Source organism: Dendroctonus ponderosae, unplaced genomic scaffold (genome assembly GCF_020466585.1).
Source record: "Dendroctonus ponderosae isolate FM_Combo_2020 unplaced genomic scaffold, Dpon_F_20191213v2 Dpon_F_20191213_7, whole genome shotgun sequence".
Taxonomy (NCBI): Eukaryota; Metazoa; Arthropoda; class Insecta; order Coleoptera; family Curculionidae; genus Dendroctonus; species Dendroctonus ponderosae.
Window position 1 is genome coordinate 9,953,329 of NW_026018916.1, and position 27,611 is coordinate 9,980,939.

Below are 27,611 nucleotides of genomic sequence, written 5' to 3' on the forward strand. Positions count from 1 at the left end.
TGCGTATTTGCTGCCAACGCATTCCTACGCTTGTACGTATCTTGGTCTATGTTTATATCCATGACTCACACTTTTACTCATTTCAAGGTATTGGAAGAACCTATCTTCATCGTCTGAAATGGTCTGAAAGATCCTTGTATAGAGTGGAAAAAATCTGCTTCCATTTTTTATGCATATTATGTTACTTTATTCCATACTATATTACTATCTATCCACACAACATAGACTAGGATATTGAGTTTACACTAAACATGCATGCAAATCGACTTAGACCCATCCCGTTCATAAGGGTTTTGACTCCCAAGATCTCACCCAAAATCTGCTTATGCCCCCAAAAAGCGAATAAACTGTTATTGGCTCTAACTGAATACCTACATTTATATCAACCAAACCTTAAATAAGAATAAACACGATCATATGACTTATACCATGGCATAGGTATATAAGTACATATTATATCGTATATGCTGGTACAAACAGTCGATCCGTAATTGTTACTAGGCGACGTGAGAGGCGCTGCATCAGTTGCATGGTGTTTGACTTTGTCTATAGACATTAGACATCTGAACCGATAACGTTTTGTACGCCTGTGTCAGCCCCAAACAAGAGTTTTATATCGTCGAGCAGCTCTAAGTAAGATATCTATTATTTCAGTTTCTTGCTAATTCATGTACGTATTTTGTCTATTTCAGCTATGGTTCCCAATCCGCGAGGTTTAACCGAGCAATCAGAGGTATGTATATTTATTATTAGAGAGGTTATGAGCATTCACTGGGCTAAGTACCTATAGATCAATCTTTAGAGCGTAAGACTCCGATACTCTGCTTCAAGTCAGTATGTTTAAGATTTAACGCGAAAACCAATCAGTAAAAGTGTATATCCTGCAATAATCGTCGATGCGCAGGGGAAGTAAACACTTGTGGACAACGCTAGTTAGACCTTTCTTTAATCGTGACGTAGCGGCCTCAATGTTCATAGTGTGCTGTCTATACCTGTACTCTACTTAAATACTAAGACTACAACTCAACTATTTATACGGTTATAACTATACACAAAATGTTAATTAATAAACTTATGAATGAAACTGCACATACATATATACATTTTTTGGCGCTATGAAGGGCAAATGCTGATCAGCTGATAAGTTTATTTTGTTTGAACTGTTATAGTTAAGTTTAGCTATACGAATATAATATTTGAACATTTTGGTATTTGCAGGATATTTAATTTGACACAGTTAAACATGATTTTTGTTCAATTCGTACTATTTATATGAAAGTATAACCACAGTTTTTAAGAGTAACTACCCAAAAGTTTATGAACCCATTTTAATAATTTTGAACATTAGGATAGCTAGAAAATATCCAAATAATTTACCATTAAATTAAATTATTTCTGTAAAGGGATCATATAAGTATTGACAAATAAGACTCATTGAATTAAAAGCTGATGTTTAATTATTTCTCGACAGTGATTTTACCCACATTAGTGAAAAATCAACCTTTTTGTATTTTTTTCAATCCAAAAATAGTATCTGAAGCTAAAAACGAATGCTTTCGAAACGAGCAGTTGCCCTACTACTACAGCCCCTTTCGCTTCTCTGCCCGTACCTACATTAAACTAACTTTTCTAAATTCAAATTGCTGCTTTCACGTTGATAAAGTGGTAAATGTGTTGATCTGCAACACTTAAACAAGTGCGTAACTTAAGCTGGTGTTCGTGAAATCCAAATGTTGGCTGTAATAATTAGTTAAACATATTTAAATAATGGATAATTGCTGCACCACAGTCTACATGTTTTACAGCTATACATGTCTCACGTATTAAAGGAGCAAATTTTTCGTTAAACATTAATTTGGTGCCCATAATATTGTTACCTGAAAGCAAATTTAGAACTATTAAAAAAATAGGAAAAAGTGGGTCTGAACACACTTGATAAAATTCAATGCAACAGGCTTTCTTCAAGAGTGTCTATGTACTAATAAATAATATTTAATAATATACATATTATTAAATACAGTTTATTACAAAAAGCTTTTGAATTTTTTTTATTGAATTATAACTATTTGATCAGTTTCAATTGAATTTCCCCTGTTAAAGCATTGAGTTGACGAAAGAAATGTGCTGTATTAACTTCCGGTTTTAAACAAGTCCTCTTGTTAGACCACATTCTGTTCTTATCATTGTTTTATTGTTTATGTTAAGCTGCTTTATTAGGTTTATGTGGCACTTATTAACATCTTTTTGATTCAGTTGGTCGATTACATCCTTAAGCTATACGGAGTTATATACTTACATGTTGGTGATAAGTTATACAGGAGTGCGAAAGCACGTTTTGAAAATATCGTAAAATATTTTTGAATAAAATTAATATTTTGCAATTTAAACCGCCAAAAAACAGCATCAATTATTTGTTTTAAACATATCCGAATTTATGAAACTTCCCATTTTGTCAAGAATTGTGTAGTTCTTAAGATAAATATAATTATATTTAATTGTATATTGTTTTGGCAGGTGCCTAGAAATAATTTTCATTACAAATGGAATATGCTGTTTGAGAAGGAAATGAAAGAATGGATTGCATTTGAGCCCACGTTAGGACATCACGTCTATGCGTGCTATTCATGCCGCCACATGTTCTACTCTAAGAAGTCATTTCTTGATCATATTAACAGAAGAACTGTAAAGCTGAATTATAGATGTTTTGGTTGTAGTGGCGATTTCACATTTTATAACAGGTATTTGAAACGGATGTATTACATTTGTGAAAACTTAAGATCTTTACTCTGCAGATGCTCGTTTCTACTTCACTGTCGAATGCATTATAATAAGGATAAAGGAGTCATATATTTAAATAATTTGGAAATTAAAGTATTAGCCTTTGATCTGGTCGGTATGGGTAAACATCCGGACATACCATATCTATTTGATGTCGAGGAGGATTACGTTGAAGGTAAGCCTAAGATTTACAGATGTCGCAACAAATTTGCAATTTAAATGGTAAGCCGGCAAATGTACACGAGCCGTAAAAAATGGAAGTTATTAGAAAAAGTTCATTTGTTTTATTATGGAATTCGACAAAGAAGACACGGAATACTCTAAATTATTTTATTGAAAATTTTCTTATTTTTTTTTATTAAAAAAAACTGAAAAATTGCCCTACTTGTTAACTTACTTAAACTATTTAAAAGTTATTTTTTTACAAAAAAATATATAACATTTTGTATTTATTTTAGGTGAAACGTTTATAAATTCCCAATTTTATTCGCCACGAATCGAAGATAAAGGAAAATATTTAGTCACATTAATTCCTTCAGAGGTGCTGATGAGCGGTACCAATTCAATTGGAGAAACAGAAATGGTGGGATTGAAGCAGATTGCAAAGAACATACCTAAATGCGAGTTCATCAAGCTCGAAGCACTTCGCGAAGCGCGAGTATTAGTTAAATCAGAACCGGAGGATTTACATTCTGTACAGGTAATACTTTCAGTAATTTATCTAGGTATTAATACTCACATTGAATCTTGTATCTTAATAGGTTTCAACGGCAGAACCACTCGAGGAACCTAGTAATAATATTCATATTACCACATCTGACCTACAGCCCCTAGCAGCAAAAACACAAATTATTTTATCGGAAGCCCCTCGAATTTCTTCGCTTGCAGACAATGGTGACATGACAATGCCTGTAATAACTAAAGTTGAAACTGTAGTCGAGGCCCCGTTAGCAAGCAAGAAATGCCCAGAATGTGCTATGGAAATACCTGATAAATCCGCGACTCACTTTCTAGGAGAGAACAAACCACAAAATGAGTCATATCGCTGTCGGCTCTGTAAACTCATTTGTCCTACAGAATGTTCTTTTAAAGTAAGTATGTACATGCACCTCGCTATTTGAGTTTAAGGAGTTGTTACACATTTTCAAGATCTTACCAGTTTCCCTGTGTATTTACATTAATTTACGCCTCGCGTTACTCGAAGTGCTTCGAGGAATTGGCATTTAAGAATGTTCTTTGCAATCTGCTTCAATGCTTTAGTTTACTGTGCACACATATTTTTGCACCTTTCACATGTAGGTGCCCTTTAGAAAACTTTCTAGAATTTTTTCTGCTTCTATTTACCGGCTTGTATGAAAATGTGGTCCTCTTGGATATTCTTGAAATAATTTTTAGGAAACTCCACATCAGCGCGTCGTAGCTTCGCAACTGTTCTCGACATTCGAAAGAATATTTTTATTAGACGATATTTGCATTTCATTGACTTCTAGGTGTTAGTTGTGATTTAAATGTATATATTTTAAAGCAGCTTGTTTTCAATCAAATTGGAGAGGCCAACGCAAGTGAAAGACCCACCTATTTTCTGAAAGTCTTGAAATAAACTATCCTTATCACTTTACAACAGTTTTTTTGCATTTGTTTGAAAATCTTGGATAAATATAAATTTTTTTACAAACTTCTTTTTGGATATTTCGCCTCAAAAATTTTTGTCTTTAAAAAAGACAGAATTTCCTCACGTCTTTTATTCTTGATTACTTTTTGATAAATAATTCGTTCTTATTGCGAAATAGGAGCACTATTTATCAATCTGTAATAAAAGACGTGAGGAAATTCTGTCTTTTTTAAAGACAACAATTTTTGAGGCGAAATACCCAAAAAGAAGTTTGTAAAAAAATGAATCCGCCTCAACAATATAGAACTTATCTATAAATATAAATGTTTCACTCTTGGTCCAATGCAAAGAAAAAAATGCACAAGTCCTCATCATTTTCACAATAGATAAGATAAAAGGAATTAGACTGGGATTGATTAAGAATCAATTGATCCTTCATTGATTTACAATGAAACGTAATTAAGTATCTTTATGTTCTTGCAGGCACATTTGAGAGTTCATAGCAAAAAGGCACCGTACGTTTGTCCAGATTGCGGTATTGAATTTCCAGCTTTGAAAGAGCTGATGACTCACATGGATGAAGTGTGTTTTCATATGGCCAAATCAGTCAGATTCAGGTAGGTACAGATTAATCAGTTTAAAATAAACTTTAGTCAATACCTAGTGAAGTGTGAGACACTGCGAACATGTAGAAAGCGTATTTCCAAAGTCAAAAAAAAACATTTTGTGAAGAAAACAAGATAGAGCACTAACATAAATGCTCTATAGCATTTTTCAATAAGAAGTTTCAAGAGTACGTTCAATTTTAATTGAACGTTTTGAAGATTACAGCAAACTCTTGCCAGTAATTCATAAAGTTTCCGTGCAGTTGTAGGCGAAGCTGTTGAAAGAAATCAATTGTCGGTTTTTTAAATAACTTGTTGCTTTCCACTTAATCACCCTTCTTTTTTACAACATTTTTAATATTAAAAAAATGCAAACATGCGATAGTGTTTTAGGTGCAAAATCATGTATGCGTTCTTCCAAAACTCTTTGTAATTTGGGTCAATAAATTTTCAGGTGTCCAGGCAGGCGCTGTGGAAAGATTTTTGCATCGGAGGCTACATTTGGGCCGCATTTTAAGTCTGTGCATATTGAGACACTTTACGGGTGCGGAACTTGCATGGATACGTTCGCAGAATTGGACGATTGCGAAGATCACTGCTTAACACATGCCGAAGAGGCTGTAAATATTTTGAAGGTGTTTGCTTGCCCAGTAAGTGAAAATATCAGTAAAACAAGTAAACATGTTTTAATGTTATTATATTTTTCATAGAGCTGTGAAGAAGAAGATATGGATTGGGAAATGCTAAAAAACCATTTAGAATTCCATTGTTCGGACTTGTCGCGTTGCATCTATATTTTCATGTGCAAGTTCTGCAAATGTTATTTCAGGTAAGGTTGACTGTGGGTGAAAATTAAGTTTCTCATCGAGGCATGCGTCCGTTAAATGGTTTGCAACAAAAAGCGAAATCGAAGCGAGCGAAACTCAACTACAACTTGTAGTTACTTGCACATCTATGATCAGTAGCTTGTTGACTATGACGAGGCATAGATCCGCAAATTAGCGGCAAAATATAAAAAATATGACGCGTAAAATAGCGCAAAAAATGCTTACTTTTAGCCAAAAGGAATATACATTACGATGAAGAAAACTTTTTTTGTTGGGAGAATGATCCAGATTCTGAATTCTAAATCTGATCATTTAGATGATATATCTTCTTTGTATATTAAAATAATACATGCCTTCAATAAATGACGCCAAACGGGAACTTACTAAAATCAATAATTTTGTGCAGAAAATTTCTTCTGACAATACACATACAGACCTTGAACTACAGGTCCTTGTGAGTAATCTAAAAATGAAGCATGAGTACGCAATAAGCAGCTTTAATACTTGTATACAATGCGCTGAGGAAAACGAAGCAGGATTACTAACAATATTTACAATATTAAGAATGAAGCGAGAGTGAGAGCCTCACCAAATCATGAGAAGCCAGAAGCACTCATAGTAAAATATTTTTAAAAAAGTTAGCAAGGCCCATGCTATTTTCCAAGCACCGTTTGACCGCCTCATGAGTCAACGAAAATAATTATATATTTAGACAGATATATTCAGACTAATAAATTTTCACCCTGTATATGTAACATTAAATTTAGCTCAAAACCTAAACGAGCATTCAGTATTCTTACAGAAAACTAACACGAGTAATATGAGTGTACTGACTGCGATACAGTAGTTCGAGTAGGGCCTACCAAATTTGAATATTAAATTTTTTGTACTGACCGACATTTATAAGCTCAGGGAACACTTTATTATCTCCCTTCACATCACTCCCACATTTTCTTTAAAAATGCTTGCTTTCGATGCTAAGCAATCGTCCGGAAGAATTACCTTTGAACCAGACAATAAGCCCGGACACCGATAACTTACGTCTTAAGTTTTATTACCATTATGATTAATATATTTTTCCTTAGGTCAGTACAAACGATGGCAACTCATATCGGCCATTGCAAAGGACACAAAATTAGTGCACCAAAGCGAGCTCGTCCCATAAATAGTGGAAATGGGATTGCGGAGAAGAAGTTATCAGGAAATGGACCTGCAAACGCAAAGTTTATGTCCTCAACATGCATTGCATGTGGCAACAGAACGTTATACTTGAAATCAATGCCTTCTCCATATTGCTCCAAATGTTTCAGTCAGCCAATTCCAGTTGCTTATAAAAAATCATCATTTACGCAACCTGGAAAATGCGTTTGCATTCTTTGTAAATCCCAAATCAGCGTTACGGAGCGGCGACGCCATCAACACGAATGCAAATACGGAAAACCACAAGTGTTTGTCGAAAAACTGGATATACACAAGATAGTGGATATTGGAAATTCGACTAAAAAGTGTTCGAGTTCTAGTGGTAGCGATATGGATGGTTCACCACAGAAACATCCTGCAAGTTCAAGCGACGAAATACGTCCACGAAAACGACACAAATTTTCAAGTCCGAAGAAACCACCTGTCCAAAATGATTTAATAGCGGATAAACCAATATCCTTTGACGGTACTTACCAGTGTCGGTTATGCGAATATAAAAACACGAATCGCAAAGTTTTCCATGAGCATATAACAACTCATAGAAATATTTCCACAGCTTACCAATGTATGGAGTGCGGCGAATGCTTCGTGGTCAAACCTTCATTAATTAAACATTTAGTACATTTCCATAATATTCTAAATGATGACAAATATTTCCAACAGAATGATTGTTTCGACAAATGTGCTGTAACGGAATTAGCTAAAGTTGTTAAGGCTCCTCATTTGGCAAATAATGTTAAAGATAATCAATGTCAAGTGTGCATGGCTCAGTTTAACACTGAAGAAGAACATAACAAGCATTTTAGATCTCATGGCATGGCTTTCCTAATGAATAAGTCGATTTAAATAATTGTTGATAAATATTTTTTAAGAACTTCGTTTGTTTGTTGAAGAAGTTTGCATTATTTTTGTAGTTTTATTTCCCACTAGAATCATCAATGAAACTGATGTAATCATTTCATTGAACAATTTATGAACGGAATCCACAACGCATTCCTTGGGAGTCCAGCTTTTTCGCCCCAATATGAAAATAAACTCACGCAGTTTTTAGACAACAACCTTTAAAGCTAAATTATCGGTTATTTTAAAGCACTTGTGCAATTAACACCAATAAAAAAGCTTATTAATTTTGTAGAGGCTCTGATGATGGCTTATTAACTGTGGAAAGTATTAGGATAATTTTTTTCGGAAAGGTTGGAAAACGACTCAAAAAAATATACACTTCAATAGAAAATCTATTCATTTATTACATAAAATAATTGCTTTATTACATTTCGAACATAACTTCATCATATCATTTGTCCGTTTATACAGGTATTACGCTCAGAGATCATTATTAATAGCTAAATTTCTTTATTATGATTGCACGTATGTAACAGTTAAGATTCACTGGTGAGTTCGACATCAAACCTCAAAAAATTATTGAGCCAAGAACAATGTCTTCGTATTAGTTCGTGATTTGAAGGAAACGTTAACTTTTGAACCAATTTTTTCTCAGCACTAATTAAAGCTTTGTAGAAAGGGCTGGTAATGATTTTGTTGCGGGCATGATTAATAAATATTGGTTCGTCCACCTTGTAATTGCTATTAGAAACGGTGAATAATATGTTTGGATCTCGCAAGGTACTTTTAACATGGATTACCTCGTTACCAACGTCTAGTTTTCCTCCTAGATTATAATATATGCTTGAAAACATCATGTAGAGGATAAATCTCCTATGAAGCCAAAAGTTTTCGTGCATATAAAATAGTTTGTCTTTGAAATCTTCATTTGCAAGATCATTCCAGAGAACGCATATCCACATGTTAAATGTTTTTGAACAATCGTAAAAGTCGTTATTACCTAACTGTTCCCAAAAATTATCAATATTTATTTTGCCATCCTCGACTGACTTGCAAGCACTTCTTGGTACAATAACCGAATTATTGGCGAATGAAATAGAAGACTGAGGACCATAACGCTTGTTCACGTTGACAAAATTGATTAAAAATTGTTTGTAGTGATAGCCATTACTTATTTTAGTGTGTCGTTGCACCCACAAATCAATAAATTTGAATTCTTCACGTAATGTATCTTCTATAACATTTTTCATATCGAATATTACCATGCAACATTGTCGGTGTATCCAGCAATGGTAATTGTCTGGCGCTAACTCTAGAACCTTGTCACATATCTGCAGTTCACCATAAAACAAACTTCTGGTGACTCCAAATACTACGCATCGAGCAGTTTCGTCTAAGAACATTCGCTGTAACACCCATCTTCGATAAGTAAACGCGTCGGATGATTTGTAATTCCTGGTGAGCACTATTCGACTAAAAAAAATAATATATCAGACCTAAGAATGTTTATAATATAGTAAGTACTAAACACGTTTATAATATTGATCTATAAATTGCTGAAGATGAGAGAAAAGAGAGCTAAAGAAGCTTAAGAACACTTAACGAGGAAAATCTACAGCAAAAATGACTGCGACAAGTTCCTATATCACTTTTGCGAAAACTCAATAAAAACGGATCCACAGGGCGCTGCAAACAAACTACAAAATATTTAGATATGTGTGCAATCGCTTAGGAGAAACAGGATATTTTCGTCCACATCGAGCACCATAGAAAAAAATTCTGTTGAGCAAGAAGAGAACGTTATACTAAGAATTACTGAAAATCCAACTATAAGTACTCGTATTTTAAGTACTACAACAGGCGTAACTCAGTCTACGGTTTGGAGAATTCTGGAAAAAAAACTACATCCATCCAGACAATTTTGTTTACTGATGAGACGACGATTACTCTCCGTGGAATTTTTAACTTGCAAAATAATCATCTTTGGGACTCTGAGAAACTCCATGCTGTGAGCACTTCCAACAAGAATTTCAAATAAATGTTTGGTAATTTGAATTGAACATTTGAACTTTTCCAAAATTCAATAGCCAAATGTATTTACAATTTCTTCAGATAAATTTGGCCATGTTGCTTGAAGATGTTCCACTTCATCCAAGGATAAAAATGTGGTTTATGTAAGATGGAGCTCGACCATATTTTTCTCGTCAGGTCATCAGACGAATCTGCAACTCTTCCAAATCGTTGGATTGGCCATGGGAGCGTTATTGCTTGGCCATCCAGAAATACTCTGAATTTTTCAATTTGGTCTCAAGTTTACAAAGATATAAAAAAGACAAAAAAAGCAAAAAATACAAGTCGCTGCCAACGAAATCAGAGTCAATCCCAATAGGTTGTTTACAACTTTCCGCGGGGTTTGTGTAGAATCGTACTTTGCTTCTCACAGCTTAGGAGTAAACAGGCTTGGCCTCAAAATTTTTATGTAAAACAGACGACTAATGGGATTGAGTATCCGGTTCTAAATTGTGCCTCAAAACTACCAGTAGCAATCAACTGGTCTCTAGCTTTTACTAGTGCCTATTATTTTACCTAAATTCCAGCTCCACCGAAAAAGCTACTGCAGCCTGTAATGCCAGGTTTCGTCTCATATTCCAAAAGGTGGTCACCTGTGGATTGATTAAAATAGCAGCTATCAACCAACAATTCAAGTTTCGCCTTTCTTGCAAAGATGTTTTGCCTCTTGCTAAGTGTTTTCGCAGTGGAAATATTTTAGAGCATACATATTGGTAGATAATGTCAACACTCCAAGCTTCAAGACCTAAATGTGCTTCTTGGAATAATATAGGACTCTTGTTGTAGATGCCCCTTTCCTCCGTGACAATGGCAAAGTCTTTACTGAAAGAAATGCGAATGTGAGTCAACTAGTTATTATTTGGAATTTTTTTATCTACGAACATGCCCGATGATACACCTTTCCTAAAGCGTTTTGTTACCTAATGCTTTACTTCCCCACACGGCGTGTAGAAAAACTACGTTTATCTACGACTGATAGGATAATACCGTTACTTCAGTCTGTGATCTATAATGTAATAGGTACTTTTACACTTAAATGGTGGCGAAAATCGTCGCTAAAATTGCAAAGTTCTAATCACTAACTCTTTTCCCACGTGCTTAGCATGGGAGAGGATAAGTTTATGAGTATAAACGCAAAATATGTAGATTTTGGAAGATTGATTAATAAGTGAACTACGACAAAAGTATCCTGACGATTTTAAAAATAATTTTCGCATGGGCCGTGAAACATTCAAAAATTTGTAGGATTTAGTCTCACCAATTATTTCAAAGCAAAACACAGACATGAGAGGAAGCACAAATGCCGAAGAAAGGCTTTAAACATATAGTAAAACATTTTTGTTGTATACTTATACGTAATACAATCCCTACATTTGCATTTAGAATAATTTATTGTTAATTTATACTGTGCTTATTTATAGAGAAAGGCAAGAGAGAATTAAGATGTAGATATTGACAGGAGGGCACTGCGTTCTCGAATAGAAAAATTAAGTACTGAAGGCAAAAAAAAACAGGTCATATTTGAAGGTTGAGTACAGTAAACCAGTAGTCTTAGGATAGTCTGCAGCTATATGTATGGATAATCAAGAATGTTTCGTATAAAATACCCTGTACATTTTTATTCTTTGATGGAAAAAAAAACTGTACTACACACATTCAAGTACAAACAAGACTACTTACACTTTGAACGGCGGTGTGTTAATCGTGGAGGCGAGGACAATTTCTCTAAGGTCTTTGCAAATTCTTTCCGACATAGTTTCATAGTGCGCCATGACTCTGACTTCTGAGTTCTGAGACTAGCTCAGACTCAGTGTACAGTTTCTAATATCTTTCTGGATCCAAAATTCTTTCTGAGAGCTTAAAAGGGTACTCAAGTAAACAGAACCTAAATAAATCACGTACACTTGCACATGACCTGCATGATATTGGTGAACACTCGATAGTACAACTAGGTGAAAACACAATAAAACCAAATATACAATAAAATCCCAAATATTTTGAATACAATTTATAATGTAAACAAAATGCACAAATCACATTAGGTTAGTTTAGACCATAGATAAAGACGACTTTAGACCACAGGTTATCAAACTATAGATCTCCCAAACTATTTACAGCGCTCTTGCGGCCTGATCGACCAAGCGTTCAATTTGGCGCCATATTCAATTTTCTTTTAGACTGTTTAGGGTTTTGGGATAAAAAATTAAAACAAAGCAATTGCATAGTTATGTATTGGTATTTTTTAAACTGAAACTATAAATATTCGATATAAGAAAACTAAAAAAAGGTAAAATAAACAAAATCACTATTTAATAATGGTTTTTGGAGGATATTTGTCATCGTTTTAAAGCAAGTTATGAATAATCGGTTGAATATCTTTATATCAGTTATTACAATTGATGATGCATAATTATATGCTCATATAAATAAAAGCACCGGTACGTAGTTAGTATACGTGTAACAATCAAGAACATTATAGCAAACAGGTTTTTTATCTTCTAATTTTAATATCCATAGATATAGATTCACTTTTTACGGGTACAACTTTTCTTTTTTGCTCCAAATTCACCTTGGTAACCGCAGCCAATCTACGTCTACTTAATGTCTACTAAATACTAGTATATAAAGTATTGTAATGTCTATAATTTACATGAGCCCACATGCATTGAAATGTTGATTTCCTGTTGATAACGCACTGTCTCGTGGATTTTGTTAGCAAGTTATTTTTATATAGTAATAGAGTGAAGAACTCTGCATTCGCTTTATATTGCAAGGCACTAAGCCTAAGGGCAAAGAAAAAGGCACTGTGGAATAGTTGCAGTGCAACTAAAACCTTTAATCGCTTAATCAATGTAAAATAAAGTTTTAATCGATTAATGTACTTGTACAAATGCCCCCCCAAAAAGGGTGTAATCACGCGCAAAAAAATAAAAAAATACATCGGTGAACGTTTCTAGAATCAACGTGTATTTATCAACCTTTTGATTCGATCAAAAAGTAAAATTTGTATTTCTTGTTATTCTGTTTCTTATTATCTCTGTAAGTGTATAGTTTCAAACCAGTATTGAAATAATAATTTGTACCGTCAATAAATTAAATTTAAAGTACGCGCTTCTGATTAATATAGCTGATAAGATTGAGGTACTTTATTCCGATCTTATCTTTGATCTGTGCAAGCTGAAATAAATCATTTAAAAAGCCGTGCTTATAGTTTTAAATGCGATTAATTTAATTCTTGGTGAATGTTATACTGATGGATTATCAGGTAGAGACATCATGGCTTTCGGTAATTTGCGGTTTTCCAGATCAGATATTCTTAAATCTCATGTCTAATCCTGATAATACAATAATAATAATCTATGTAGATGCTTTTAATATTTCTTATCTCAAATTGTTTATATAAGGATAATATGCTTCTGCCTTTTAATTATTAAGGTGTTGATTAGGTTTGTACCTTAAAGTCCAAAAACAGTTTATTGCGTTAGTTTGTGCAAAATGACTGTTATATATTTGAGCGGTATTTTCTTTCTAATATTTTGCGCTTTCGCAAATGGTAAGTTATTAATTATTTCGTGTTCATTGCTCTGTTTTTTTCATCCATATGTATGCTTTAGTAGCTGTAAACGATACCAAACTGATAAGATGAAGATACTTGGGCATCTTATGCTTTTTGATTTTTTGCACACTTTTACATTTTGCAAGCTATAGTATGTAGTTGTATTCAGATCCGTTTTGTCCCTTACAAGAAATTAAAACACGGTGTTTCTTTGCACATTACCCCGGTAGAATTCGACTCAGTTTAATTGGTTCACAAACTAGTTTATAACTAGGACTAATGGCAGACAAATATTCTTTTAAAATTGGTCAAATATTCTGTACAACATACCGATTTTCAATATAGGACATTATTATCATTTTTAACTAAATATGAAATGGCCAAAAATTGGAACCCTAAAAAAGCATCATTATGATTCTCATTTAAATTCTCAGAAAATGACCGAAATTACCAAGTTTTATTAGTATATTTTTATTACTAAGAAAAATGTCCAATTCCTACTGCAAAACCGCTTTGGATGTTCACCAGGGTATTTGATAGGTTTTATTGTGGAATAAATGTGGAAATTAATCTTTAAAAAGGCATTTTCTGCGGTTTTTACTTGTAGCAGGTTGCCAGTGCATCTGCAAATTATGCGGATTTTCAAATAAGTACCGTGCAATGTTTATGCTCAAAAGGAACACAAAATGTTATTAAAAACGAACGTACAATCCCCCATTCTTCGTATTTATAATTCGCTGAACTGAAGATAAATCAACAAATCGAATAAAAAATAAGAAATAATAAGAAAAACTCTATTTCCTTCAACTCGACTAGATCGGAAGGAAAGAGACGATAAATATACAAGGTAACAATAAAAACAAAAAAAATAAAAATATGTTGTGGAATTGTTTCTATAAAAATAGGCCCAACCATTTAGTTGCCAGCCAAACTGTAGAATTTCACTTGACAACTCACTACTTGTTATATCCATTTAATTTATAACTCTTCAAAAATACTTTACCGTTGCATTATATTACATTAAATTTGATCGGGGATAGGGATCTGATTCAAAATACGTATTTCGTAAATATTGTTAAAGTTTTCCGTCTATAGACTGCCTAGATTTGTACATATGCAATATTAATAAATTCTTATTTTTATAGGAAACCCCATTTCAAACTCGTCTCTCCGACGCATATCACAAAATTCCTTCGTCCGCATAGTTGGTGGACAAGATGCTGATATTGCAGACTATCCTTATCAAGTTTCAGTCTTAATCGACGGGCAGCATGCTTGTGGTGGTTCAATTATTGCAAATAATTTTATATTAAGTGCAGCACATTGCTTTGCTGAAGAGTGAGTATCCATGGCTAATTTGACCAAGAGCTACCAAAATATTATGTGTCTTTCATTGTAACTATATTTTTCTTTAAGATCGAGAGCAAGCCATATTACAATTAGAGCAGGATCTACATATCGAACCACGGGAGGACAAGTGGTTCAAACCAAAACGATTACTGCACATCCTAATTTCAATGAAGATACCTATGATTATGATATTGCTGTTGTCGAACTTGCGTCTCCATTGGTAATTTAAATAATACAGTTTGACTATAATAAGGATTACATTTGAAAAGAAGTCGCCAATACGAATAGCAGTTAATGTAAACATAATAAATTTACTTTTAGGTACTGGGAACTAATGTACAAACAGTTTCACTACCACCCAGTGGTACAGCATTTAGCAATGGTGAAAATTCTGTAGCTACAGGTTGGGGCCTTACCCGCAATGACGGTGATCTCGCTGATGTGTTGCAAGTAAGTATTTAGTCTAGGTGTTTGGTACAAGTAATTAATGTTCCCGGAACAAAGATGTTCTTCTAGCTTTCATTGATCAAATACGCCCAAGGTGTATTTGATTGTTTTACGCAATTTGTTTCGCAATCTGTTTCAACTTTCGTATGCTAGACTTAGTTGCATTCACAGAAACGGCAAAACAGAGATAACACGAATCTGCATGCTGCACGTGAATACATTTAACATATTCGCTGCCATGAGAATCACCGGTGATCCTCAACAAATATTTCCCTTTTGTACCGTGAGGATCACTTATGGTTCACGGTACACCTCGTTATGAAATATCTCGATACGCCGGGTGATACTCATCACACATAAGCATGAAGTATTACAAGGGTGCCATTCTCTTTGAGATCACCGGTGATCTCAAAGTGTTAAGAAAAAAATCTTCATTTTGTTTATTTTGTTTGTATTTACAATTTATTTGTCAATAAAATTAACTTTTGAAGCATTTTAATCTTTGGCACCTGAGCAAATCCATACTCGCTCTTATGCTGGCAATAAATTTGTTAAAAAAATTGTTCCAACATGCTACCTGAAAAAGTGCTGCACACCACCCATATAAACATGTGACTTTTTCAAAAGCTGATCACGGTTCTAGGAGAAAAATGGGGAGTTATAATTTAAAAAAAGCAAATTGGAGACTTACTTGTTTACTCTATCTTAATCTAATCTGTGTAAAAGCAGAACTTTTTTTACTACTCTGAAAATTCTCAAAGCAAAATATGTTATAATTTAGGGAGGATCAGTGAGAACGTTCAGAACTGCGTCTAAATTCCGTAAGCACCTTAAGTAAGTGTAACTGTACTTTGTGAACAAGTTATGGATAGCAGCTCATATTCGGGGGACACCCTGTATAATAAAAATAACAGTTCTTCCGTAAAAGGAATGAGGAAAATGCGATCAATAATAAGTATTTGCCTTTTAGGTTGTCACTCTTCCTTTAATTACAACTGCAACTTGCAAAAGTAATTATTATGGAAGTGCCATTAGTTCAAGAATGTTTTGTGCAGGAGCTGCTGGAAAGGACTCATGTTTTGTATGTATATCCCATTTAACATTTAATGTATACTTATAAAATAAAATAAATTCTTATAATATTTTAGAAGCAATTTAGAAAGAGTATTAGACCTTTTTTACATACATTGAAACATTTTCTAATTAAAAGCAAAAGTACAAAATGATATAATTATCAAAAATAATTTTTCATGATCTATTTTATATTATTTATCAGACACACACACACTGACTTACTAAACAACCTTTTTTTTCTAGGGTGATTCAGGTGGTCCTCTTGTAAGTGATTCTATTCAACTTGGAATAGTTTCATGGGGAGACGTATGTGGGCAGGCATCGACTCCAGGAGTATACACAAAAGTTACTGAATTTTTAAGTTTCATCAACAATATTATTTCTGTTAAAAAGAAAACGTTGTAGGAACTTCGATGTTAATGTGTTCAATATACTTGGCTATATTTATTGGCTAAAACTATCCTGTCCTATACCTACGTTAATTCAAGCTTGAAATAGAGTAGTTCCTATTACTGTGGAAAAATATTGATCACTATATAATAAATAGGGTGATTGAAAATTGGCGTTATTCCTCGGGAAGTGTTTAGGGAGGGTACATTTTGCAAAATAAATATTAAACAATAATTGTTATCTTAATACACTCACTAATTCGTTTATTTACCACATATTTCAAATAAATTCACCCGAACAGAACGGATATTTTTTTAAACTTTGCAATAAAATTTTAATCAACCTATCGCTTGTAAAAAGTCAAAAGTTCCTTAGCTGTGGCTTAAATGGTTGCCTATTGCCTTATTTACAACTTTTATATCAATGAGATATTGCCATAGGAATCAAAAAGAGCCGCAACACCTGAAATTTACTAATTCAAGAACTGATATGTTACAATTTTTTTGATATTGTTGTGGCTTTGAGACTTTGCTCCGGTACCAGCCTACAATAAAATCGTGAGCTTGGTAAATTAACGAAACATTCGAAGTATGATGAATTATTACCACCTCGTCAGGTTTATGGTTGTTAAGGCTTGAAATTTGGGGATTTTCAAACTTGGCCTTCATTTTACCAAATGATTTCGATATCTTCCACTATTTCATTAACATTCAGCAATTGATATTTTCGTGTTAATTAAAAAGTCCCCTCAATACAATTGAAAAAGTATTAAAAAAATTCTGGCTTTAATCTGACCCGCACAATGTATCTTAGTGTTTATGAAATCATTCCTAAACGGTGATATTGCAGGTTTGTTATGCATGTTCATGGATTATCTTTTTTCAGTATAAGAAATGCTATTTTCCTAATGTTGTGGGTTGTGCTTTTTCAATTAAATGTGGTACTAATAGGTTCTATTCAGATTATTAACGCAAATAGATTTCTTTTTATTGGTAACCAACTTTTACATATAAAATATCTATAAATTGTTTTATTATTGTTGTTGTTTCTTGTATCCAAATTTGTTTTAATCCGCTGATTTAGAAAGGCATTTTCTTGCCGTTCTGAACTACAGCAATAATCGGCAGTATAATCTCGTAGGTAAATTTAACCACCTTCATATATGAAGAAGTTGCTGTTTAATCACCATAGATGCTTCTTCTCTTGAATACTGAATTCCAAATTTCAATATCTGAAGCGGTTCTTTAGCGAGACGAAAGCTTCAGATGAGCGAGCTTCAATTAATATAGAAACACAAAGCCTCCCAAAATATTCCCAAGGTTTAAAAATTAACTACGAAAGAATCCAGAAGAAGAATCAGAATGATGACTATGGGACTAAAAGTTCTACATGTACATGGCAATTAGGGGCAAACTAATGCTGAGCTTACTGAAAGCTGCGTCGTGTCACCTGAAAAAAAAACAAGAAACTGTGTTTAATACAGCAGGAAATCTGTCCAAAGCCAAATTTATTTGAAATCAGCAAAGCAAAGAAAAAAATATAAAGAATCCATAAAACTTCAGTTGTTGCATTCTTACCAGCTTTCTGCAAACTGGCGCCCCATCCTCCATTTCCTACCCATAAGCTACCACACAAGCCCTAAGCTGCAGTGATTAATGCACAACGCGTACTAACCGAATTAATTTTTTTTGTTAAAAATATTGAGTAACCCAAAAAAATCGCGAAGAGATCACTTAAAAATGAAACTTAATTTTCGAACGATGATAGAAACCCACGAAATTTATCGAAGAACATGGTAATTTATCGATAGGCGGTTCATGAATGAAAAAATGGAAGTATAAGTAACACCAAAATCAAGTTTTAAAATTTAAAGCTTGCACAAAATATAACATAAGGATGGAATAAACCGTAAAAGAAGTACAAAACCTTAAGGTTCAAAACACAATTCATTAAAGACTGCGGATGTTTTTTTTACTGCAGGGGACATAAAAGCTGCAGCCCGGAAACGCTACAGGCAGCTATAGGATACAGAAGCAATCGCCACGGATAACTAAAAAAATCTTAGCATTACTATTCACTCTGTAAATTGCAAACAGGCGGGCCAATGAAGTTTCTTGATTTTTGGATGATTATGTAAGCTATCATCTTTCCAGAAACGTTCGGAACAAATATATGTGTCCGAAAAAACTACCCCTCTTACCTTCACAACCCGGTCCGAAATGAAAGCCAAAATTGCTTAAGTACTTTAATAGGCAGACAAAAACACGCCGAACAACTGAACTATTTATAAAAAACGCCACAAAAACGGGTGTGGTAACTAACAAAGAACCTAAACACTATACCACCCTGTGCGCATGCGGGCCTTACCCTTTTTACCATCCGCTTTCTCGGTCTACTGTCCCACTAACGGTACTTTAAAAAAACATTTTGATTCGACATTGATGCAGGGTTGATTCTTGGCAAGGTGAGTCCTAAATGGCTCTAACAAATATGTTTTTTTGCTATTTCTCGGGTAGAAAGAACAAAAATTTCACAACATTTGCGTATCGTCACCATTTAGTTGACGAAAGGACGAAATTTGATATCGTAAAAAGAGTATTTCCTAATAGACGACTTTCCTGTGTCGAGGGCGACAAACATATAGATTTAAGCAATTGGAAAACCGGAACTGAGTTGTCAGAAGACTGGATCCAGATATTGACCAACAGCTAAGTCATAACCATTTAAAGTTGAAAAAATCTTTGCTTCAGCACAAAATCACGTTTTTCATTACGGATTGTTGGCGAAATGCAAGTGACTGCAGAACATCCGAGAATAATCCATCATCGTGATGGATAATGGATCTTGGGTTGTGATGAATGTGGATATGAAAAATACGTATAAATATCGACCAACTATTTCAAACATGAATAAATCAATCAGATCATACTTAGTGGAACCAATTCCTTTCATTTTTGTTTGCCGGCATGGGTACTTAAGTTGCCGCAACAAGTCGCAAACGTTTTTACCCATTCTGCGACTTGACCGGTGTAGTTTTATGAAACACTCTCTAAAAGACACCGGAAGGAATTCCGTTGGTGATTAAAAATAACATGGCTCAATCAACATTAGCTTTCGTGGTTTTTTGTTGTTGTTTTCGTGTATTTGTCTGTGTGGAACAAAATCAAAATTCTTTCGCGATAAATCCACAAGCGGACTATTTCAATCCCTTCACGGAAAGTGGTATTGCGGAAAGTCAGCAAAGTGCTTCGGTGGTGCCTCGACCAAACGTTATATCAGTTCAATCGGATATTTTTCGAAACTCTTTTAGGAACTTGATAAAACCGACCGTGCGGAGTATTGGAAAATATAGTGGTAACGCTCAGCAGCTCAATGCTCAATTATGGCAACCGAATTCGTTTTTGGCCGATTTTGCTAAAATGAGTGAACAAGCGGCTCAACATCAACTTGCCAGACGTAATGAATTTGCAAACACGCCGAGAAGAATGGATATTAGTGTGGAGCCTCAAAAGCTATCCGATTTTAAATCGGTAACACCGCAATTGGAAAACCCGATAGGCATCCAGAACCAGCCACTTATACCTTTTACACCACGAACCAACACATATATTCCTAATATGCTGCCCTATAAGAAGTTGAATGCACAACCCAGTTATACAAGTGATCAAATTGTTAGACCCAGTTTTGTTCAAGTTCATCCGAGTAGTGAACATGATGATCATGTATTGGCGCAGTCGGCTGATTGGCAGACGCATGCAGATCCCAGTGTGCATTCAGGTTAGTTTTTAATTATATTATGGTGTATTTTTCTACAGCGTATAAACGAAATGGTAATGTGTGAAACACTATTTGGCTCTTTTTTGAGGATTTTGGACCCTGTCTCACTGACCACCCATTGATCAACATACATATATCAAATTATCATTTAGAACATTTTTTAAAATCGGTCCACGCAATTTACTAGAGGCAAGAGATCCAAAATTTAAAATAAAGTTTAATAACTCGCAGCTTAGATATTGGAAACGGAGCACTCCGTATATGGTTCCCGTTACAAATTCGCTTGAACATTTTGAATATATAATTTATTTAACGATATTTTAAATTTCACATAAAAAGTTGCAAATGCAGAAACTAATATATCTAATTATTAAGTTTTTGTATAATTGGTAACATTTTAAATTTTACGCTGCATTGTTTACATTTTGCCGAATCCTGAAAGTATTTTAGAGCGCTTGCCTGAAGTGAATTTAATGAAATTAAACGCCCTATTTTAGAAATATGTTTAATTCCATTTTATCCTAATGTAAATGAGCGTTTCGCGGTGAGACGAGACTTGAAAGAACCCCATCTTTGAAAAATTAAGAATAATCAATTTAGTATGAAAGTAGAAATCGTAACTACAAATATATAATAATTATTTCTGCAGTTTTATACGCCGTTTCTACAAAAAATATGAAATGAGCTCAATAGTTTTATAATTCAATAAATTAATATTTTTTTCTACAGTATCGAACAGGACATAAGCAAAAGTGATCAGCAATGAAATCGTCATATAAAGATGCAATTACATCAATCTACCATAAGATACAAGATTTGTAATTTTTCGAAATATGTGTGATCTGTAGTTCTTCAAAATGTACTGTAATTGAATGAAAACGTAACGTTTAAATTTATTAAATCCTTCTGTTCTATTCATTACGTATTTAAATATCAAAACTTTATGTCACAAATCCATCTATCAAAAGCCCACCACCGTCTCTTTCAAGGCAATCAATTTTAATAAACTAAAATTTGATTAATTATTTAATAAACAGGCGACGTAAATTGTGATTAATTATAATTTTAGAATAACTGAAAAAAAATGGGAAAAATTAATTATGGTAGATGAACAACTAGCAATAAGTTTCATATTTAAATATACTTTACGACTCTGACCAACTAGAAAGGTATTCATATAACAAAAAAACTAAAATTTGATTGGGTGATTTTAAGTTTGAGACCGCGTTGAACTTTTCACAATAGTTAAAGCGATTTTATGTTTGTATGTGCATGTTTCCTTTCAACTCGAAATTTTATATAATATATATAATATAAACGCTTTAACATAAACGTGCAGTTTCAAAGTCCTTCTAAACGATGAAAACTGATTTTGTAAAGTGTAGTTATAAAGTGAAGTTGAATAATTCTGCAATAAACTATGCAGACCTGTGATAAAACGTAATGAGTTAACGCAGTAAATTTCACTCAATTGAGAATCCAAATTTGCAAACTCTTCAAAACTCTTATACATCTATCAAATCCAGAAATAAATATTACAAATATGAAATCAGTGTCAGCAACGTAATTTGTATGTTAAGTTTAGTTTAAGTAATCGAAAATTGATTTAGGTATTTCGCATGCCTCACCTTGTATATTATTACACAGATGCCCTCGAAAGTGGTTTATCTACATTGCACTTTCAAAATACTAGCAATTTACTAATTCCCAGTATTCTATACAGTTTTCTGCACTACTTGTGACGTCCATGACTACTATTAGATATTGGGTTTATGCACAATAAAAGCAGTGTGAACCAGAACTGAGTTGCTATAATTTCTATGCCATGGCAAAATTTCAGAATTGGATACATGAAACATTTATATTTTTATTTGGAAAATTATCATATCTTATTGTAGCAGAAACTTACTATTTAAAATATTGCCTTAGTTTTTAGAATGTGGATGCAGCTATACTAATTTGACACATATTTAGTATAGTTTTTTAAGAATTTCTCTACTTCACCAATATTTTTCTATGACCATTTTATTCTGTTTCATTTTTCTACGCAACTACAGAGTTTTAAGATGAGGAAAATACTTTCCTCACCAAATAACTTGTTTCTTCCCCGTTTTGATCGCATCTCTTCAATTCAGATACATAACTTTTACTTAACTTCCAGAAGTAAATTATATGCAACAATTTTAAAAAGAAAAATTTGGCATCATTTTGCAAATCCGCCAACATATCTAATTAATGACAATTACTTATTAAATTTTACATCTTTGTCTCCATAACCGAATGTCACCAATTGAATGTTATTGTGGGGTCTATAAGTTTGTTTCGTTATAGTCAAAAAAGTGTTTGCAGTAGTAAAGTATTTTTTACTGAAGCGTTTATGAGATTTAGCAATTATTATTATTAATAGCTTAGATGGCATAATTAAACTAGAAGAACCACAAAAAACCGTTTACTTTATTGACTATAAAAAATAAGTATGTTTTGGTTAAAGCTTTATAAACAAAAGTGAAAGTCTTTATTACAACACCGACAGTGCTTTTCAACGCCTTGTCAGAAAGTCTCTTACAATAGGTGTAGTAAGAAATTGATAGGTTTTTATACATCCTTGCTTCCGCGGTTTTCGGTTTATTTTTAATTACATTAAATTGCACAAGTGGAAGTTAATATGCAGCAGAATGTGTCCATTGAAACACAAAACCTTTGGATTTTGCGAACAAATGAACGAACATGAAACAGTTTTTGAAGTATTTTGGAAAAAAGCAGTACCAGTGTTTGGTTAATCTTTGGTAATTTTCGTGTAATACTAATTATTTCAACTGTTTTATCCAGGTTCAAAGTTGAAAAGCAATGGCAACGACCATCATGACGGACATTATAGGTCTCATGGTGAAAGTGATGAGGAGGATTATAATTCCAGCCACCATGATAGCAAAGGAAATCATAAGAAATATCACGACCACGACGACAAGGCTTATCACAGAGAAAAAGGTGGCCATGATGATCATCACCATGATGATGGGGCACATTACAAAAAACAACATGAAGGTAAAAAATACAACTTTCAAGATTTAGTTTGGGTTAGCTTTAGAGTTGAAAATATATCACAACAGAACAGCTGTTAAGTGAAATATTTTATATTCCTGTTAGCATTAGCGGCAATTAAATGTTTGCTTCGAATAAAGGTCCAAAGACATAGTTTCGAAAACTTATATATACATAATTATTAATTAAACTTAATTATAAATAAGCCCAAAAAACGCTTATTTTCGAAATTACCTGTGAATTTGAGTCCAAAGCTACTGCAACAATAACATAAACGATTCAAAAATTTACATTATAATGCAATATGATCCATTAGAAAGTGCAAAGATGCAATTTAAGAAACAATATTTTTTTTAACTGTAAACTATATACGTCTATGCTCGGATCATACCCCGGATATCATGTGATTTTAATTGAAGTTGGATCAAGCATATTTATCTAAAATCTCGAAAATTACGTTTTGCTAGGGGATCATTTGAGAATCAAAGAAGCCTTTTGCTTCTCCGAGCATATCCAGGAAACACAGCTGTTAAATAATACGACAATTTGGATTAATCGTAGACCGAAGCTTTTTCAAGTGATTAATATCTGGACTTTTAGTTTTATAGATTGTAGGTTATCAAATAAAATAAAAGTTTATTAATACCTTTTAAAAACTTTTTCATATTTAGTAATATTTAATTGACTGTAATTATCACTATAAGCTTATATTAAGCAAACAGCATTATTTATCAATGTGTTTCCAACAATAACACACACTTTGTTACAACAATATGAAAATGAAACTTCTAAATAATGACCCAAACTGGTAACACTATTTCTATAAGAATTTATAAGAATTACAATTCATTTAAGCAGCAATTTTTTATAAAATTTATTGAGTAAACACAGATAATTATTTATTTATGTATATTAGCTTCTCAATCACATAAAGCTGCAAAATTCGGCGAAAAGAAGGGACACAAGAGAGGTCACAAAACCAAAGGGTACCATAACAAATTTCATCGAGATGAATATCATAGGGAGCACAGATTCTATGACGATTACCACAAGGAGGGATTCCATAAGAAACATGGCCAAGGTCATTCCCATTACAAAAACAAAAAAGGTACGAAAACTGTAGGTATAATTAGCATAAACCATCGTTTATTTCAGAAATTTCTCGTAGTCGCATTATGGAAATAATCCATTATACGGTTTTTAATTAATAATGTCGACATCTGATCATTATCAAATGCATCATTATAAAATCGATACAGTGTTGGTGGAAAACCACTGAAACGGTACATTAACTGAGAAACCACTCAATCGGTTATAGTAAAAGTCATTATATGAGAGCAAATTAATACGAAGAAATTGGACATAAAATCGGCATTGTTGTAGACTTCAGCTTTCACTAAAATTAGCGTATTTAAATTTTCTTTTTCTCGTTTTAATTTTAACAGTTTATTGCAAGTCTAACAAATTTATGAGATTGGAAAATGAGTTTTTCCTCACAATTGTTAAATCGAATGGTTTATTATCGCGGACAAAGTCTATGCACACTCACAATTTGCAAAAAATGGACCCACAATTTATGACAATACCTGAGTTACACATAAACCGCTTTACCAGTTGAAGAATGAAAATCGGAAATTTCACTTTTCCATGTTAAACTATATTTTAGAGCGGATAGAAATTTTCTAGAGTTTAATTTTATTTCTGCTTCTAGCTGATTTTTATAAAATCGTGTTTGCGTCTTGTAAAATGTTCGGCAAGCATACAGTTTCTGTAACAATCAATTTGGTAAAAACAATTATAGAAATTCTATTTTGTTACCACATGTTTTGTATTGTTGTGTAGAAATAAAGCTTGATTCCAACTTAAATTAATCTTTTATATTAAAATATTTAATTTAGTTCCAACTTAAACAAATTATTTCGTACATTTGACCGATAGTTTCTACTTTTTTTGATCTTGAGCAAAAACTTAGTACTTTTTGTTCTTCTAAAATGAAACATTGTTCTATCGCTGAGAAAGTGGACCGCCTTTAGTCAATAAATTATGTGAAAGAAATAGACGTTTGAGTGTCAGAGTTTATAGTAACAAATATTTAAACCGCAGAATTCGAAACGATCAAACATGGCCAAATAGTTTTAATCGCAAGTAAACAATATTAAAATTAACATAAATGATTCGTAATTTCAGGCTTAAAACGTTGATTTGTTTTGTGTATCACTCACAATCCATAGTACACATTTTTACCACATTTTACACATACAATTATATTTCAAATTAAATTTAATGTTACTAGGTGCTTTTAAAAAAGGAAGAAATCACAACTCCAGCCATAGTTCAGACAAGAAAGGTAAGAAAGGGTATTCAAAGAAAGGAAAACTCAATGACGAACATGAAGGATTTGATGTCGAAAGTGGACATAGGAAATATCACAGACATCATAAAAACCACCAATCCAAGCAAGGCAATACCAATGGAAAGAAGTATGGCTATAATCGAAAACACTGATACAATTTTCCGAACAAATTTGGCAATTTACAGCACCCATGTTGAACTAGTCGTGATATTTTTAGGTCTTTGGTACGATTGTTTCACTCTGCTGGATTGTATAGTTTCTGTTTGTTTTGCTAGGTTTTCCTCTTCTGACTCTAATTTAAAAATGACAAAATTGTTAAAATTTAGTATTGAGAACTCGCATTTTAATAGCACTGTATTACAACTTTGCACATCAACACTAATAAGTTATGTGTTTTTACCCATTTATTCTCTTGCTTATTGCAAAAATATAAAATATCTGTTATTTATAAAGTTCTACTAAAATAGTTATATTTTTATATTGTTATTTTTATATTTTTGTATCGTAAATAAACATTGAATTTGTTATAGATCGCCTTCCCCTTACATACTACTATATTTGACTTATGCACGCTATAGGAACTGAAAAGGAGCACTTAATGATTTTTTTTAACTAAAAACGTGAATTAATTTGTTGATTTAATGTAAATAATCTGTTTTTTGCTTTTGTGCTACGATAACACTGAGCTAATGTATTGGGTAAATGCAATTTTGATTCTCAAGAAAGTGTTCCAAACAGTTTCCATTTGAATAATTAAAAACAATTTAAATTTGTAAAAAATGTCTGCTTTCTCTTCCAAGTATTTGTGTCTTACTGTTAAGTAATCTTAGTATGTTACTATTTACCATTTAGTACGGGTTTTAGCAAAAATTTTATTAAGCAAAAACTGACTTATTTTACTTAAATCAATTGGATAGTTCCCGCGAACGTCGAGAAGTCATTTCATGCTTGAAGACCCAAAATAGAAAAAAACAAGGAAAAAACATACTTATAGTGAAAGTATTATTAAATTGATTATAAAATAATGTTTTTCATTGTTGATAATGTAGTAAAATTTTGTAATGGAGTAGTTGGTTTAATCGAATATGTAACGGGATATAAAAAGCATTTCTGTTACATCAACTTTTAAATGCTGGTAGGTTTTTAGCATGTATTAGGCAATAATACTAAGCTGTGTTTTTTATTTTATATGTTTCAATGTATATGCTTATGCTTCAGTTAATCCGGGATAATGTGTTAGATAGAGGTAGCTTTTTATGAAGCCGTTAGAATATTTTCTCTTGCAAAAATTTCACATTTTGTGCACTTGCAAAATAACTATATAATACAACGTAAAGCTAGGATAATAGAGCAAATGTCAATTTAACAAATTGTGAGCAATAATAATAAACGATTGACACATTTAAATAATCAGGGTTATACTCATATGGTAAGAAGAAGCGTTAAGGCAAAAGTTAAAAAGGACCAGTTTTCGAAATTAGACATCACAATCAAAAACCCCGTGTAACAGCATTACATAAAGGATCAACGCCATATACTGTTTTCTAATGCGCAATTTTTCGTAAATAAATTGTATTTATTTTGAAATTGTTCGTTTTATTTTACCACATGCTTTGTTCCAGTTAGCGGAAATTCATGTCGTTAATATCTAGGTCTAACCGCAGAAAACAATATTCCTGCGTTCTAG

At 33.0% G+C, this 27,611-nt stretch overlaps 4 protein-coding genes across 6 annotated transcripts; 3 read left to right on the forward strand and 1 right to left on the reverse strand.

Annotated features, from left to right (window-relative positions):
* The first annotated feature begins 466 nt into the window (after nt 1-466).
* On the forward strand, nt 467-7,927 carry LOC109542876 (zinc finger protein 532). The gene is made up of 10 exons (XM_019912326.2): nt 467-633; nt 693-733; nt 2,515-2,738; nt 2,793-2,953; nt 3,237-3,478; nt 3,540-3,869; nt 4,874-5,007; nt 5,450-5,645; nt 5,706-5,824; nt 6,908-7,927. Exons 2-10 carry the CDS (start codon nt 695-697, stop codon nt 7,866-7,868), a joined length of 2,406 nt encoding a protein of 801 aa, XP_019767885.2. The 5' UTR covers nt 467-633; nt 693-694; the 3' UTR covers nt 7,869-7,927.
* A 317-nt stretch (nt 7,928-8,244) lies between these two features.
* On the reverse strand, nt 8,245-12,011 carry LOC109542875 (protein prenyltransferase alpha subunit repeat-containing protein 1). Its single transcript, XM_019912325.2, has 3 exons — nt 11,616-12,011; nt 10,452-10,757; nt 8,245-9,338 (listed from the first exon to the last, which is right to left on the reverse strand). Exons 1-3 carry the CDS (start codon nt 11,705-11,707, stop codon nt 8,402-8,404), a joined length of 1,335 nt encoding a protein of 444 aa, XP_019767884.2. The 5' UTR covers nt 11,708-12,011; the 3' UTR covers nt 8,245-8,401.
* Nucleotides 12,012-13,072: 1,061 nt separating this feature from the next.
* Nucleotides 13,073-16,822, forward strand: LOC109542892 (trypsin 3A1). 2 transcript variants are annotated; one of them, XM_019912347.2, is made up of 6 exons: nt 13,073-13,221; nt 14,637-14,829; nt 14,908-15,061; nt 15,163-15,291; nt 16,259-16,369; nt 16,606-16,822. In XM_019912347.2, the coding sequence occupies exons 1-6, from the start codon at nt 13,212-13,214 to the stop codon at nt 16,765-16,767; spliced, it is 759 nt and encodes a 252-aa protein (XP_019767906.2). In that variant the 5' UTR covers nt 13,073-13,211; the 3' UTR covers nt 16,768-16,822. The 2 variants fall into 2 exon arrangements, with proteins under 2 accessions (XP_019767906.2, XP_019767905.2); XM_019912346.2 differs by having other exon boundaries at nt 13,103-13,488.
* Nucleotides 16,823-19,772: 2,950 nt separating this feature from the next.
* Nucleotides 19,773-26,453, forward strand: LOC125505200 (chromodomain-helicase-DNA-binding protein 2-like). 2 transcript variants are annotated; one of them, XM_048668527.1, is made up of 4 exons: nt 19,773-20,529; nt 23,359-23,574; nt 24,488-24,679; nt 25,865-26,453. In XM_048668527.1, exons 1-4 carry the CDS (start codon nt 19,845-19,847, stop codon nt 26,074-26,076), a joined length of 1,305 nt encoding a protein of 434 aa, XP_048524484.1. In that variant the 5' UTR covers nt 19,773-19,844; the 3' UTR covers nt 26,077-26,453. The 2 variants fall into 2 exon arrangements, 1 of the variants encoding a protein (XP_048524484.1); XR_007281994.1 differs by lacking the exons at nt 19,773-20,529; nt 23,359-23,574; nt 24,488-24,679 and adding an exon at nt 25,485-25,716 and having other exon boundaries at nt 25,865-25,957.
* The last annotated feature ends 1,158 nt before the right edge of the window (nt 26,454-27,611 follow it).

Excerpts from the sequence above, each read along its gene's own strand:
- LOC109542876 (XM_019912326.2), top strand. The coding sequence starts at position 695 with ATGGTTCCCAATCCGCGAGGTTTAACCGAGCAATCAGAG. Across the intron at positions 3,479-3,539 it reads AGGATTTACATTCTGTACAG|GTTTCAACGGCAGAACCACT; the intron begins GTAATACTTTCA and ends GTATCTTAATAG. Across the intron at positions 3,870-4,873 it reads CTACAGAATGTTCTTTTAAA|GCACATTTGAGAGTTCATAG; the intron begins GTAAGTATGTAC and ends ATGTTCTTGCAG.
- LOC109542875 (XM_019912325.2), bottom strand. The coding sequence starts at position 11,707 with ATGGCGCACTATGAAACTATGTCGGAAAGAATTTGCAAAGACCTTAGA. Across the intron at positions 10,758-11,615 it reads AACACACCGCCGTTCAAAGT|TAAAGACTTTGCCATTGTCA; the intron begins GTAAGTAGTCTT and ends CATTTCTTTCAG. Across the intron at positions 9,339-10,451 it reads TCGGTGGAGCTGGAATTTAG|TCGAATAGTGCTCACCAGGA; the intron begins GTAAAATAATAG and ends TATTTTTTTTAG.
- LOC109542892 (XM_019912346.2), top strand. The coding sequence starts at position 13,431 with ATGACTGTTATATATTTGAGCGGTATTTTCTTTCTAATATTTTGCGCT. Across the intron at positions 14,830-14,907 it reads GCACATTGCTTTGCTGAAGA|ATCGAGAGCAAGCCATATTA; the intron begins GTGAGTATCCAT and ends TTTTTCTTTAAG. Across the intron at positions 16,370-16,605 it reads CTGGAAAGGACTCATGTTTT|GGTGATTCAGGTGGTCCTCT; the intron begins GTATGTATATCC and ends TTTTTTTTCTAG.
- LOC125505200 (XM_048668527.1), top strand. The coding sequence starts at position 19,845 with ATGGCTCAATCAACATTAGCTTTCGTGGTTTTTTGTTGTTGTTTTCGT. Across the intron at positions 23,575-24,487 it reads TTACAAAAAACAACATGAAG|CTTCTCAATCACATAAAGCT; the intron begins GTAAAAAATACA and ends TATGTATATTAG. Across the intron at positions 24,680-25,864 it reads CCATTACAAAAACAAAAAAG|GTGCTTTTAAAAAAGGAAGA; the intron begins GTACGAAAACTG and ends TAATGTTACTAG.